Genomic DNA, 14,690 nt, shown 5'->3' on the forward strand with positions numbered 1-14,690 from the left:
AAAAATTTAAAAAAAATCAAAATAATAATAATTCCAAAAATCACAAGTTTTGGAAAAAAATGATTTATTTTAATTTTTTTCATGAACATTTTTTAAAAATCCAGTTTTCATTTTTGGGGGGGTGGGTCTCATTTGTGCTCCTCTTCCTGTCTCCTCCCTCCACTGACACTCTGCCCCCATATTGCCACTGAAAGAGGAGAAAAGGAACAAGGGGTAGGAGAAGGAAAAATCAATACCTATTATTTCATTTTGGTGTTTCATTGAAATTTAACAAGTGTGTATATTTTAAGTAAAAAAGAAAAGAAAGACTTTCTACAAAACATTTGAAAAATTTCAACCTGTTGTACCAAAATACAGTAGGCAGCCTTTTTAGGGAGAAGGGCAACAAGGTCCATTATGACCACTGTCCATGCACTCTCCTCCTTTCTTTATTCTACCACCAATTTTGAAGTCTGCCACCTACTGTCCACTTCCAGTCCCTCCACCTCATTCCCCATTTGGTGATGGATCTCTGTTGCATTACCCTGTCCTTCTCTTCTGACTCTATTTCCTCTGTGCACAAACATTTTCTAATTTCTCCCATCCTCAGAAATCCACCCATGCACCCTTTTACTCTTGACACAATAGCTCCTTGCATGTGCAATTTATGTCTATTGCATCTTCTCTTTTCCTCCCACTCCTGGATCCATGGAGCAACATGCTCATCAAGGCCGCAAACATCCACTCTTCCTACCTAAGGCTTGGTGTCTTTACTGTTCTCATTCTCTTTGATCTTTCCACAGCCTTCAAACTCCTTTCTCCTTCAGACCTTGCCCTCCCTTGGGTTTTATGGCCCTGTCTTTTCAGTGCTTGCTTGAGTAGAAGTAATGGGTGCATGCATATGCGCTGACTCCGTGGGTGCTCCGGGGCTGAAGCACCCACAGCGAAAAATTAGTGGGTACTCTGCACCCACTCGCAGCCAAGCTCCCACCTCCTCGCCTCGTTCCCCCCCCTTCCCACAGTGTGCCATATCCCCACTCCTCCCAGAGCTTCCTGCCCCTCCCCCCCCGACTGCCTAACAGTTGTTTGGTGGCACTTAAGACTTTCTGGGAAGGAGGGGGAGGAGGCAGAGAAGAGGCGGGGGAAGGGGGTGGAATGGGGGTGGGGTGAGGGTGGTTCAGGGGCAGGGTGGGAGGGTGTCAAGCACCCACTGGGAAGTGGGGAAGTCGGTACCTATGGGTGCATGTCACCCAAGCTAGAATGACACCTTCCAGCTTCTGAGTATCTGTACCCTGAGAGTATTCCTATTGACTTCACAGGCACTACTTGCAATGCATAAAGTTAAGCATATGCTTAAGCCTTTGCAGGATCACGGCTTTAAGCAGTATACCCTGATGTCCGCTGACCATCATCAAAGGTCAGACCTTGGACCTGTCAATTCAAGCACATGCACAATCCAGGAATAAACTAGGCATAATTATGTAAGTATGAAAGGGGGTCAATTTTTATGAATTTACCAAGGTCCACTTAGATTTGAAAGCTGAAATCTGACAAACTAGGTTTGCCAACTGGGTAAGTGCTGTAGTCAATAGAGAATGGAATCTAATAGAATTACCCCTTTTTTTTTATTGAGTCCAGGACATTAGCTTACTAATTTTAAAGCTGGGTTCTTTTCAGGTCAATTTTAACTTGAACAATGTTTCTCAAATCAGGACACTTGCTTATTCTTAACAACCAACAATTTATTAATTCATCCAGAACCACACTAGTATACAATCAATCAACCCTTCAACACTTAACATGTCGACACAACCAGATATTGAAATTTGCCAATCATGGCGGAACTCAGCAAGTCACCTGGCCTTTGTCACAGTACGAAAAGGCACGATACAGACAGCTAGATGCACGAAACACCTCCTCCTCAAGCCTGGGCAAAAAACAGTGATTAATTCTTTTTGCAATGCATTGTGATTTTTATATAAAATTCTCACTTTATCAAATATATCTGTGCACATTCCATAGTTAATGTTTTCCTTAGTCTTACAATATTTTAAATTTTCAGTACACGTTTACTAGCTTATTTTTCTTTTTTTTAAAAAAAATGAGGTAACACAAACAAATGCAAGAACTCTATTTCTCAGATATTTGTATTTTAAAAGGTATTTTTCATGTCAAGAAGTGCAATTTTGCTTATACAGTTCCTTTAAAGTGAAACAGCTTTACATGTCAGCTCCCTAATATCCTGCTCTAAGAACTGAACCAAATATCTTAATGCATTCTGTTTTAGATCTCTAGCTTTCCTATACACTGTTTAAGGTCAGGAGAGATCTATAGGCAAGTTATACTTACAGTAATTTATCTTTACCATTATAGGCAGGACAGTAAATATGCCTACACTCTGTGAAATTGCCTATGATTGTTACAGAATGGAAGTCAATAATATCTAAAATTATACCACTCAAGTGTTTACACTTAACGTAACACGTTCTTGCTTTTGCATACAAATATATCTTCTGCCTCAGGGAACTGAGACACTGTACCATTGTAATGCAGGAATGGCATGGAATTCATTCTCAAAAATCCACAATATATATAACATGGAACTCTGTCCTTCGTCTTCTTGAACTCAATCTTCAGATATTTATACAAATCTTTTACACATCATCCTTGAGTTACTGAAGTCAATGAGAGGGTTCCCACTAGGGTGACCAGATGTCCCTATTTTATAGGGACAGTCCCGATTTTGGGGGCTTTGTTTTATATAGCCACCTATCCCCCCCCCCCCCCCCCATCTTCTGTCCCGATTTTTCACACTTGCTGTCTGGTCACCCTAGTTCCCACTGAACTCAACGGGGTCAGGATTTCCCCTAGAGTGGAATTTTCAAACACACTCGGCACGGGCCTAACTCTGCCTTCGCTGAAGTCAACGGTAAAGCTCTGACTGACTTTAATGGGAGCTGAGTTAGACCAATACAGAGCACTTTTGAAATGCCCATCCACAGGGCCTGATCCCACTGAAGTCAGTCCCACTGTGTATCAGGCTCTTATTGCCTAGAACAACAATGTTCCTTTCATGATTTAGTTATATCTCAATTTAGTTGAGAAGCCTACACCATCCTATCATTTTTGCCAGACAAAACAGTCAATTCCTTTAAACCTCCTCAAAGAGAGTATATATAATACTGTGACTGTCAAGTTTTCTGCCACAGAAGAGCTGCTTTTGTGAAAAAATTAGAAATACCTGGAATTATCTGAACTACCTCAATATATGATTAAGCAAGATTTCTCACATAAGACCTGACCTAACCCAAACAGGGACCTTTGTCAGAGCTGGTGCTTTTTATAATTGTAACCTAATTTTTTTTGGAGAAGTGGGGAGAGCCACAGGATTACACAAACTATTGCTAACTTTAGAAGATTTAGGTTTTTATCTGTAGCTGGAAAATGCCTCTGAGTTTAAAATATGACCTTTAGGGTATACACTGTATCAAATAGCAACTGCTTTGTATGGATAACAGGTGCTTTACAACGGAATAGCTTAAAATCTAAAGATAGAAAGTCAATTCCTACCCAGATATTTTATTTGCAACACGTACAATACTGCAGCATAGAAGCTTCAAGACCAAAGACTAGAAGAGGGACGGGAGAACTGTTTCCCCTATTACACTTTAATACATGCGTCATTCATACCATGACCAACTTGAGAAATAGTTCTGTATTAATCCTTCCGCAACACACACAACCCACCCCACCTCTCTCCAATTGTGCACAGCTTGCTACAAGAGGACAATTTATACATGAGACAAATATAACATGAAATGGATGGACAAATCTTTATACAAAAAAGTCAAGTAGTGAGAATTAGCGATGCAAACAACCAGTGCAAAAAATAATCTTGATAAATAGAAGTCACCAACAAAAAACTCTAGAATAAAATGTAGACCAGAAGAGAGAATATGAAAATACAGTAAAAAGCTATGGGAGTGTTTTTGATAGGGGATTTTGTTTGTAAGTTTTATACCAGCATGGATTTGTATCCATTTTAAACACATTTTAATGAAGTGTTGCTTAAAATAATGTTTTAAACCTCAAATCTGACCTAGAATTCATCATGTTTTACCCTAAATGGCCACTTGGAATGTTGTGATACATGATCGGCAGCCAAAAGCACAAGGTACATAAATTCTTCCACATCAAATGAGTAGTTAGTAAACTTTGGGTGTTCTCCCAGTGTTGGGTGGTGTCCCTGGAAAAATGAAACAGGTTTATGCAAGCAAATAAGGCACTTCTTTCATTTGAAAAACCAAGTAGAAAACTGAGTGATCATTTTAATTTATAATCTCCAATCCTCGGATCTCCCCTAAAGCAACAGTGCAAGTAAGTAACTGTGTAACAGCAGTGTTATTGACAACTTGAATTAATGGCCAATTAATTTCATTTCTCTTCCTCCCCCAGCTATTAATATAAATGACTCCTTAATCAGAGCAGGGAAGTTAATTTGGGCTAAAGCACAGAAATCATATTTCATGTACAAAAATCGAGAGGATAAAAACAAATCTACTTTTAAACAATTAAAAAGAGAAAAAATGATGTCCTCCCCCCACGACTAAACGTTACCTGATCTTGAGGGAACACTTTGTTCTTTTTTTGCCAGGTAATGTAACGGATGCCTCGCAGCCTTGCTAAATCTAGGTAGCAGCGTTCATCCTCACAGTTGTATCTGGGGACATGCAGCATCACAGTCATTTTATAGCAGATATTTACCCACAACGACTGCCCTGCAGTTTATCAAGATGGATAAAGTTTACAGTGTGCACGTTCGTTGTCAGTGTATAAAACCGAAAGAACGTGGGCAATGGGCCAAATTCTACTGTGACTTATAACCTTGGTGACTCCACTGATTTTGAAACAGGATTGCCCAGGGTGGAAATAAATGTTCTTAATAAAACAGCAGTATGTTTGGCCATTGTTTTTAAAAGCAAGGGTGTCTAATAACAATACCTTTCAGCCAAAAATATATTTAAGAGAAATGTAGGTAGGACAGAATGCAAATAACGGAGCTGGAATTTAGCCGGGATGCTGGCACTCCTGTCATGGAGTCTTTAAATGTAGTCATGACAGGAGTGCCAGCATTCCGGCTAAACCTTTAAGGGTTAGGACTTCCATTTCCCATCTCATCTAACAGACTCACCTGGTCACCACCATTCCCCCCATACTCCACCATACTGCTGCCACATTGACTCATAGGGAAGAATTCAACCAATACCCCCTCCTTTCTTTGGAGTTTTCCCATCCAAGGACTGAGTAGTCTGCTCCCTGCTTAGCCATGAGTTCTGTTGAAGTCACAGGCTAAGGTGGTGAGACTGTCATATAACAGATCACACATACATACCTTGCTCTTGCTGCAAAAAGACTTAGCAAGAGACTAGGCCTAAAATGTTTCAGCCCAAAAGATGAAAGTTATGAGCAACTGAAGTAGGGCCTTTATAATGGAAGCACACAGGCAACCCTATAGCTGTTGCTATAAATGCTAAAAATACGAACAAGGGAGTGAACATAAAGAACATTTGAAGTTATAGGCTTAAAAAAGGAAAAACAGACTTACAGTTCAAACACAACAGCCCAGTCTGGCAGAAAGAGTAAATGGGTAAGTCCAGCTCCATGCATTCCAATGAATATATCAGAGTTATGCGTGATTTTCAATTGCTCTGAAAATTCAAGTTCCCTGCAGGCAACATAATGTGTGTGGGTCTCCAGCATGCTCATCCATCTTAGCATGAATGAGCTACATGCAGATAATTCTGAAAAAAGGAACACTCCAAGCACTGATCTATTTTAAAAAAAATCTTCTAAACTGTAACTATTCAGCCCAGAACCAATTCAGCATGGAATTACAAAGATCGGAGATTTCAGAACTTCATTCTAGTAAGACTGTTATAGACTTACAGCTTTTTCAGATAGGTTATGACATTTAATTATGTTCCAATAATGATTCTTTGAAATTTGTTTGTTACATTCAAACACTTTCACCCCTGGGTCTAGCCAATAAAGTAAGTAAAATTGAAAACTTACCGGTACGGGAGCCGGATCCCAGCCAGCCCTTCCACATTGCCTGGCCTGTGCCGCCTGGAGCTCCAGCGGCAATTTAAAGGGCCTGGGGCTCTGGTTGCCGCAGCTGCAGGAACAGCCAGAGCCCTGGGCCCATTGGCAGCCTGTGTATGTGGGGGGACATGACTGTGTGTGCATGACTCCCTCCTGGGGGGGTGCAGATATTGAGCTTCAACTCACAGGTCTAGCATACAGGGGATTAGACCGGGAGTCAGGGGATGGGCTCACCTCCTCTGTCTGTCACCGACCTGCTGAGTAATCTTGGGCAAGTCACTTCACCCCTGAGGTCTGTTTTGTCTGTCTAGACTCTCAGCTCTCTGGAGCAGGGACTGTTTCTTACTATGTGTGTCTACAGTGCCTAGCAAATGTGGCTGCAGTCTCTAGGCACCATGACACACAGGTCAGACACCGTAACTGTTACAAAAACAAACATGATAAAGGAAATTACAAAATAACCTATTGAAGGGGAGTGGAGGTAACTGACTTTTGGCCTCATGCCTCAGCGGTTCCCTGAGACGTGCAGCTAGCAGTGATCAGCAGCAAACCCAGATGCATGGTGGGCGCGTAATGTTTTTGGGAGATTTCAAAATTTATTATTCTTAACAGTAGGTTCAGTCTGGGGCCTGTCAAACCTCAACACACATTTTTTAATAGCACATTGTGAAAGGGGGGTGGAGAGAGTTTAACTAGTTCACACTAATTCCTCAGTAACAGGATTACTCTTTATATTGATGGTTCTTGCATTTTCTAAAAGCAGCTTAACATAGGTAGGAATTTTTCAGTAGGAGGGTGGGTGAGGGCTAGACCTCAGTTCCTGCATTTGTTACTGGATTATAATCAAGCGCAGCCAACAACATAGACACGATAAAGATTTTCAACCAATATACGTACTTGTACTTGTAATCTACTACTTTGACCTCAAACGCTGATACTGTTTTCAAAGCATTCACAAGCTAGGAAGGAAAGAGGAAAATTTAATGCAGTACTTGTTTTACTTCCTTTCCCCAGCAGCTTTCTACCTTCTCCACACACCCACAAGGAATTCTATGGGAGATGACAGCACATACTCCCACTGCTATATAAAGTATTTTTTCCCCCCAATCTCATCATCCCAGGTAGCAGCACACAGATTCCTTCATATCGTCCTACCTGCAATTAGGCATTTTACTTCTTGCAGCGAGATTAAATGAACTATATTTGTCTCTGAAGCAGCAGCAGATCTGATTCAATTATCTTCTATATGAGCCCTTCAGACCTGATTTGGAACCGCTGAAGCCAGTGGTTATTTTGTCATTGTCATGAATGGGGGCAAGACAGGACTTTTAGGGACAGATTTTCAAAGGTATTGAGGCACCTAAAAGATGCAGATAGGCACCTGTTGGGAGTTCCAGAAGCCCCTAGGCAGGACAGATACCTAACTCAATGGGAAATTAAATTAAATCAATGAAAACTTGACTCCTGACTTAATTAGGAATTTTGGAAACCACCACCAAGGGCCTCTCTGCATGCTTAGGCACGTAAGTACCTTTGAAAATCTAGCTCTTAGTTCTCAGAGCCAGATTCTGGCCTCAGTCATGCCAGTATAAATCCGGTGAGATTCAACTTGTCTTTACTTAATCCAGTTTTACACTGGAGTGACTACCATCAACATAATTCCAGTTTGTGCTAGGAAACAACATGAGAATTTAGCCCTCACTGCTTAATATAGGGATTGAGGCCCCAATGCAGCAAGGTATTAAGACTCACTGAACTCAATAGGAAGTCTCAGATGCTTAAAGCTAGGCACTTGCTTTAGTACCTTGCTGAATCAGGGCTTTAGGTACCTTATGCCACACACTGCAATTAAAATCTACCCTGCCAGCCAACAGACAGTAACAGCAGCTCTTGTTAGTTCAAGGCCTGAAACCAAAGATGCCTTCTAAACTTCATCTGCCACAATGCCTAGTAGCTACTCAGTCTCTGCAGGAGAAAGTCACAAAGGTTTTCTGTACTTATAACCAAGTACAGCTCACACACTTATTACAGGCAATGTGAACGTAAGGTCAATGGGTTACACAAGACAAAACTGCTAGCTTTACAAGCTACTTAGTAGACATTTTGCCATTGGTTAGAACAGATGCAATTCTGGGCTTTTATGGACATGATTACTACTGCTTTTGAAAAAAAAAAACAGGATGATGGAGGAATGAGAGGGGTCATGAGTGTTTTTTCCCCCTATAATAGTATTGTCAAGAAAAAAGATGCTAACTTCTCTCTTCTTGGGAAGTGTCCATTACAAGAAAGCACATTGCATAGGGCAGGGCAGCAGAGGGGAAGCAATGCAGTCCAGTAGATAGGGCATGGGTCTAGGAATCTGGAGATCTGAGTTCTATTCCTGGCTCTGCCACTGACTTGCTTGTGGTCTGAACATTTCTAGGTCTCTGTTTCCCCATCTGTAAAATGGGGCTAATAATGCTTAATCCACCTGTGTCAAGCACTTTAGGAACTAGGAACAAAAAGTGCTATATGAACGCTACATGTTGTTATATATAGGAGCATGTCATTGCAAACATTATTCACTATGTGATTTGACAATGCAATGCAGGGTTCAAGTCCATATACTCAGATATGATCACCTGCAGTTTGGTCTGTCCACATAAAACAAAACATTTCATTAGTCTTCTGGCTTTCAGCATTGGTCTGCCAAAAAAAAAAAAAATGCTCTGGGGTGCACAGAGAGACAATTTTAAAGAATAACATTCAGCCACAGATAAATTAGCTTTACAATCACATTATTACAGGCTTAGTGGAAGGGGGAAGCTTTAGACATGATCTATCTTGATTTTAGAAAGGCTTTGACACAGTCCCGCATAACATTTTCAAAACAAACTGGGGAAATGAAGTCTAGATAAATTTACTATAAGGTGGGTGCAAAGCTGCTTGAAAGACAGTCGGAGAACACTTCAGTCTCTCTGGTCACTCGATTACAGACCTAAAAGTGGCAATTCTTCAACAAAAAAACTTCAGAAACAGACTCCAAAGAGAGACTGCTGAACTGGAATTAATTTGCAAACTGCACACCATTAACTTAGGTTTGAATAAAGACTGGGAGTGGATGGGTCATTACACAAAGTAAAACTATTTCTCCATGTTTATTTTCCCCTCACTACTGTTTCTCACACGTTCTTGTCAACTACTGAAAATGGCCCACCTTGATTATCACTGCAAAAGGTTTTTTCCCCTCCGCTCTCCTGCTGGTAATAGCTCACCTTAAGTGATCACTGTCGTTACAGTGTGTATGGTAACACTCATTGGTTCATGTTCTCTGTGTATATAAATCTCCCCACTGTATTTTCCACTGAATGCATCCGATGAAGTGAGCTGTAGCTCACAAAAGCTTATGCTTAAATAAATTTGTTAGTCTCTAAGGTGCCACAAGTACTCCTTTTCTTAATTTTCAGAGAGTAGTTATCAATGGTTTTCTGTCAAACTGGAAGAGCAATCTATTGGGGTCCCACAGGGGTCAGTTCTGGGTCCAGTACTATTCAATATTTTTGTTAATGACTTGGATAATGGAGTGGAGAGTATGCTTATAAAATTTGCAGATGAGCCCAAAATGAGAGGGGTTGCAAGTGCTTTGGAAGACAGGATTAGAAATTCAAAATGACTGTGACAAATTGGAGAATTGGTCTGAATTTCATAAGATGAAATTAAAAAAAAAGTCTTTCACTTAGGAAGGAAAAATCAAATGCACAACTGCAAAATGGGGAATAACTGGCTAGGTGGGAGCACTACTGAAAACGATGTGGGCATTATCAATGATCACCAATTGAACTAGTCAACAGCGTGATGCAGTTTCAAAAAGGGCTAATATTCTGGGTGCTGTATGTAAGACATGGGAGGTAACTGTCACACTTTGTTTGGCACTGGCAAGGCCTCAACTGGAGCACTGCATCCAATTCTGGGCACCGCACCTTAGGAAAGATGTGGACAAATTGGACAGAGTCCAGAGGAGAGCAACTAAAATGATCAAAGGTTTAGAAAACCTGACCTATGAGGAAAGGTTTAAAAAAAAAAAGGGGGGGGGGGGGGGAGGAGGACAGGGGGAAGGGACATGGTTTTTCTTGAGAAAAGATTGAGGAGGCACCTGATAACAGTCTTCCAATAGGTTAAGGGCTGTTATAAAGATGACTGTGATCAATTGTTCTCCATGTCCACTAAAGAAATAATGGGCTTAATCTGCAGCGAGGGAGATTTAGGTTAGATAGCTGGAAAACATTTCTAACTATAAGGGTAGTTAAGCTCTGGAACAGGCTTCCAAGGGAGTTTGTGGAATCCCCATCACCAGAGGGATTTAAGAAATGTCGACATCAACCTGTCTGGGATGATTGAGGCTTACTTGGTCCTGCCTCTGTGCAGGGGGAGGGCTGGACTTGATGACATCTCAAGGTCCCTACATTTTTATGACTGTGGGCATTTTTTTTTTTTTTTTTTTAAATTTTAAAGGCAGGCACTTCTGATCTGGCCGCACTACTTGCTGTCCTCTACCAATCTCCATAAGGAAATCGGCAAAGGCTACGAGGCTCACAGCCAGAGATATAGAAATGGATACTGGCTAGAACCTCTGTCAGATTAATGTAGTGTTACCACTGAGCCTGTTCAAGATTTACCATTAGATAGTGTTTTGGTTTTATATGAAAATCCTAATGCATCATGCACAATACATAAGATTTAAAAAAAAAAAGTTTAATTTTTTACTAAAGACAGTAAAATAATCCAACCTCATTCTGGTTCAATATTTTCCGGTAGTCGGTACTGCGTGCAAGTATTGTGACGCGAATTTTTCCATCCTAAAAAGAGATGAGAGATACTGCAATGCTGTATACCCATCTGCAGGGCCTGACGGACCAAAAATACTCAGTAAAACTGCTATGAAACTTTTAAAAGGAAACAATTACTTGAGTATTAAAAATTTCTACACAGGTCTGGAGAAGATAAAGTGTCATATACAGGAGTGCCTCCATACCCCAGAGAAAACATGGCTAGTTGAAGACAAAGGGCTGGTCTTCACAGACAGCCCTACACCAGTGCAGCTGCACTGCTGTAGTGAAGACGTTACTAGGCCAATGGGAGAGCTTCTCCTGTTAGTGGAGTTCAGCCACCTCCCCAAGAGGGGGTAGCTACGTGAATGGGAAAAGATCTCCTGTCAACATAGCACTGTCTACACAGGGGGTTAGAAAGGTGTAACTACATCAATCTGGGGTGTGGATTTTTCACACCCCTGAGCGACGTAGTTATACCGATATAGCATAACATAACGCCCTCCAAAATTAGCATAAACATTTCATATATTTTGCAAAATTCTTGACCCTAACAACAATGGAATGGTTTAAAAAAGTATATACTTTTATGCAGTACAAAAGAATCTCTGCATTGGCCATTACAGGCGTATCTGAAAGCAGGAAAGAAACAGAGGATGATTCATGCACAAGACTTGCAGAAAAAAGTTATTTTGCCTGTGTAGCCGTTCCCCCTCCCTCACCTTTTAAAATCAGTTGGTCCCTTAGGGGTAAATTTTCCAAGTGGAGCCCGGAGATTTAGCTGCATGAGTCCCATTAACGTCAGTAGGAGACGCACAGCTAAATGCTTGTACTTTCAAAGCGTATCCCTTAGAGATAACATGTAGGCTACTCTCTGGCAAATACTTCAGAAAATCAAAAGCCGCTGCATCCATCAATGCAGCCACTGTAATGGTCTGAACAAATAACAAGTGTTTTAAAACTGGTAAGCCTTGGGCCTGCCTAATGGTACCATGCAGGGATCAGAGGGCCAGATTTGATTGCTCATTTCTCTGCTCCCAGGTCATCAGGGACTCTGTGGCTCTGCAGAAGCAGCACCTGAGTCTCTGTAGAAAGGAAGTGCACCATGCATGGCTTTGCGGTGTTCTCTCAGGTGTTCAAGGGCAGCGCCTGATAGCCACTCCAGAAGGAGCTACGCATCCAGCTCTCCTGGCCTGGAAGAACATTTGTCATAATGCAGGTCCTTGGAGACAGAAGGGCTGAAATGGGGAAGAGGTGTGCTAAGGTCTTCTCCAGTGGGAACAGGACTTGGAGCAGCCTTCTACAAATACGTGTAGATATTTGCTAAAAGAACTTTTTGAAACAAAAGGTGGACCCAAAACCTCAGTATGAGGGACCCAAAAAAATAGTAATATTTGCCACTAGTTTCTGCTGGACACTCGCAGCTACTTCTACTTACTGGGGTAAGAACTAGGATTGCTTAAAGAAAAGAAATGCAAGCTTCATACCAAGTTTGTATCAGTCATACCTTGGGTCCTTCTTGTGTGATATTTAATCTGTGTAACACATGCTGGGAAAATGCTCTAAATAATCCTGTACCATGACAGCCAGAGATCTGAAATCAGAGAGGCAATTTTATTATAATCAGATGCTTCACTTACAGTTTATATCACAAGTATATAAATTGTAATAACTCAGCTAGGTTTTTCCAGCATTTGTTTGCTGAAGTTTTATGCTGATATGAACATCGATATCTAGTTTTCACATTGACAGGATAAAAAGGACTCACCAGTGGTGTATTGTAAAATAAGCCATATCGCATTCGAGGCAATAATGAAAACACTGCTTCTTTAAAGCATACCTGAAAGGGAAGACCATTAAAGTTATGATTGTACTCTAATACACAGTTAAAGGGGCACACCACATGCTTGCTCACTGCAGATACTGTTTATATTGGGGCAGCAACTAGAGTCACCAATCAAGGATCATAACGCCATTATATTAGGCACTTTGCAAACTAACAGAACAAAGGGTATGTCTATAACACAATCACAAGGTGGGTAGACATACCTGAGCTAGCTGTAATCTAGATCTCTCAGGTCTGGAGCTACCTGGGGTTCCAGGTAATTACACTCGCAGGGCTAGCCTGGGATGAAGAGCACGCTGCTGCAGTTTCCCTGCTCCGGGACCTAAACAAACTAGATTAAAGCTAACTCAGTTGTGTCTACTCGAGCTGCAGTCACACCTTGTGAGTGCAGTATGGACATCCCCAAAGACAGTTGCTGTTCCAGAGAACTCAGTCTAGGGTTTTGACAAGATGCAACAGGTGGAAAAAGACAAAAAGGAGTAGGTAGGATGGTGAACAAGGGAATATTTGTGGTTTCATGGATCAGTAGTCACAGGTGTTCATCTACCTAAGCAGATGCAGCAATCTAGAGGCATTGTGGAAGAGGCAGGTTTAAAAAGAGGGATTTAAGAGAGGACAAGATGAATTCCCACTGAAGGCAGCTAGATTTTTGAGAACAAAAATCAAGGGTAGACTATATACCAGAGTCTTCATATCTTGGAAGCAGGGAAGGAATATCGTAATAGGTCATGAATATCAAACAAAAGCTATATTAAAGACACAGATGAGAAATACAACCCAATGAAAACTACAAGATTTGGAACGAACGATACCACAAAAAAACCCTTAGGGCTTGTCTATACGGCAAGTTAGTGCGTGGCAAGCCAGGGTGTGAATCTACAGCACAATAGCTTGCCACACAGTATCTCACTGTGCAAACCCTGCTACAACATGCTAAAATCTCCATAATGTACTCCAATGTCAGAAACAGGCGTACATCTGCTGCTGATGCAAAAACCCCCGAACTTTAAATATCTCCTCTCACAGAACCACAGAAGTATGGCTCTGTCTACACAAGAGCTGCCACCACTTCAGGGAAGGGGGTTACAACCCTGGTCTTAATTTGTAGGGAAACCTCGAGTCTAGCTATGCTTTGTTACCAGGGTAAGGCCTTCTCCTGAAATATTGGCTTTTGGTTTGGCTGGGAAACTCCATCATGGCACTATAGCTTAATATACAATTCCATACCCTTTTAGAGTCATATGTTTTCAAGTGTATTATGTGATAGTCAGTAAATGCCTTCCAGGTCTCACTGAACAAATCCCCATAGCCATACGAGCTCTAGGAGAAAAGAGAAAACACACACATACACGCACAGTGAATAAAAGCTCTCATGTAACAATCTGTGGATTCGATATATTAGTTCAGGTTCTTATATTGGCCCCATCACCATAGTAACCAGGACAGCCTGGAGCAAACCACAGACGTTTGCAATGTCTAAAATTGACAATTGTGTTAGCTAACTCAGATTAACTGGCAATGAATCAACTCAGGTTCAAACAGGCATAAATTCTAGTCTAGACAAACCTGAAGAGGTGGAGAGACCAGCCAGCAAGGGGAGGTGTCCAGCACTCCCTCTTCTCCCCAAAGACAAAAGAACTAACACTGGGTGTGGGGTGGCAGGGCAGAGGGAAGGATGGGTATGTAAAGTGGGGCTGCTGAGTTTAACAAACCCATTTGTGAATGCATGTGCAGAGCAGGCGTTTGAAATAAAGAGTTATTGTAAGCCTGCTCTGGATCCTCCTTGATTCTGGGACAGGCTCCTGGTTCTAGAAACACCCTCTGCACATGCCTACCTGCTTGAGTGACACAGAGCGGCTACTTGATTCAGCCAGAGTGCCTTTGATGGAAACACTTCTATTTGCTGGATGAAATAACAGGCAAATTTGTGATGAAATTCGGCACTACCCGTAACAACT

General features: G+C 41.4%; 1 protein-coding gene across 4 annotated transcripts in view; it reads right to left on the bottom strand.

Annotated features, from left to right (window-relative positions):
• Positions 1-1,700: 1,700 nt before the first annotated feature.
• The window catches only part of EOGT (EGF domain specific O-linked N-acetylglucosamine transferase), a 31,200-nt gene continuing 18,210 nt past the window's right edge, over positions 1,701-14,690 (bottom strand). For 2 of the 4 annotated variants that reach the window (XM_048858337.2, XM_048858336.2), the window contains exons 9-16: positions 13,960-14,052; positions 12,655-12,726; positions 12,394-12,480; positions 10,848-10,916; positions 6,979-7,040; positions 5,585-5,704; positions 4,597-4,699; positions 1,701-4,225 (exon numbers count right to left, since the gene is read on the bottom strand). In XM_048858337.2, coding sequence (XP_048714294.2) covers positions 4,079-4,225; positions 4,597-4,699; positions 5,585-5,704; positions 6,979-7,040; positions 10,848-10,916; positions 12,394-12,480; positions 12,655-12,726; positions 13,960-14,052 — 753 coding nt within the window. In that variant the 3' untranslated portion in view covers positions 1,701-4,078. Of the gene's footprint in view, positions 4,226-4,596; positions 4,758-5,584; positions 5,705-6,978; positions 7,041-10,847; positions 10,917-12,393; positions 12,481-12,654; positions 12,727-13,959; positions 14,053-14,690 lie in introns of those variants that run through there. The other 2 variants (XM_075130227.1, XM_075130228.1) reach the window with 2 other exon arrangements.

The sequence above is a fragment of the Caretta caretta genome, chromosome 7, assembly GCF_965140235.1.
Source record: "Caretta caretta isolate rCarCar2 chromosome 7, rCarCar1.hap1, whole genome shotgun sequence".
NCBI classification, from domain to species: Eukaryota; Metazoa; Chordata; order Testudines; family Cheloniidae; genus Caretta; species Caretta caretta.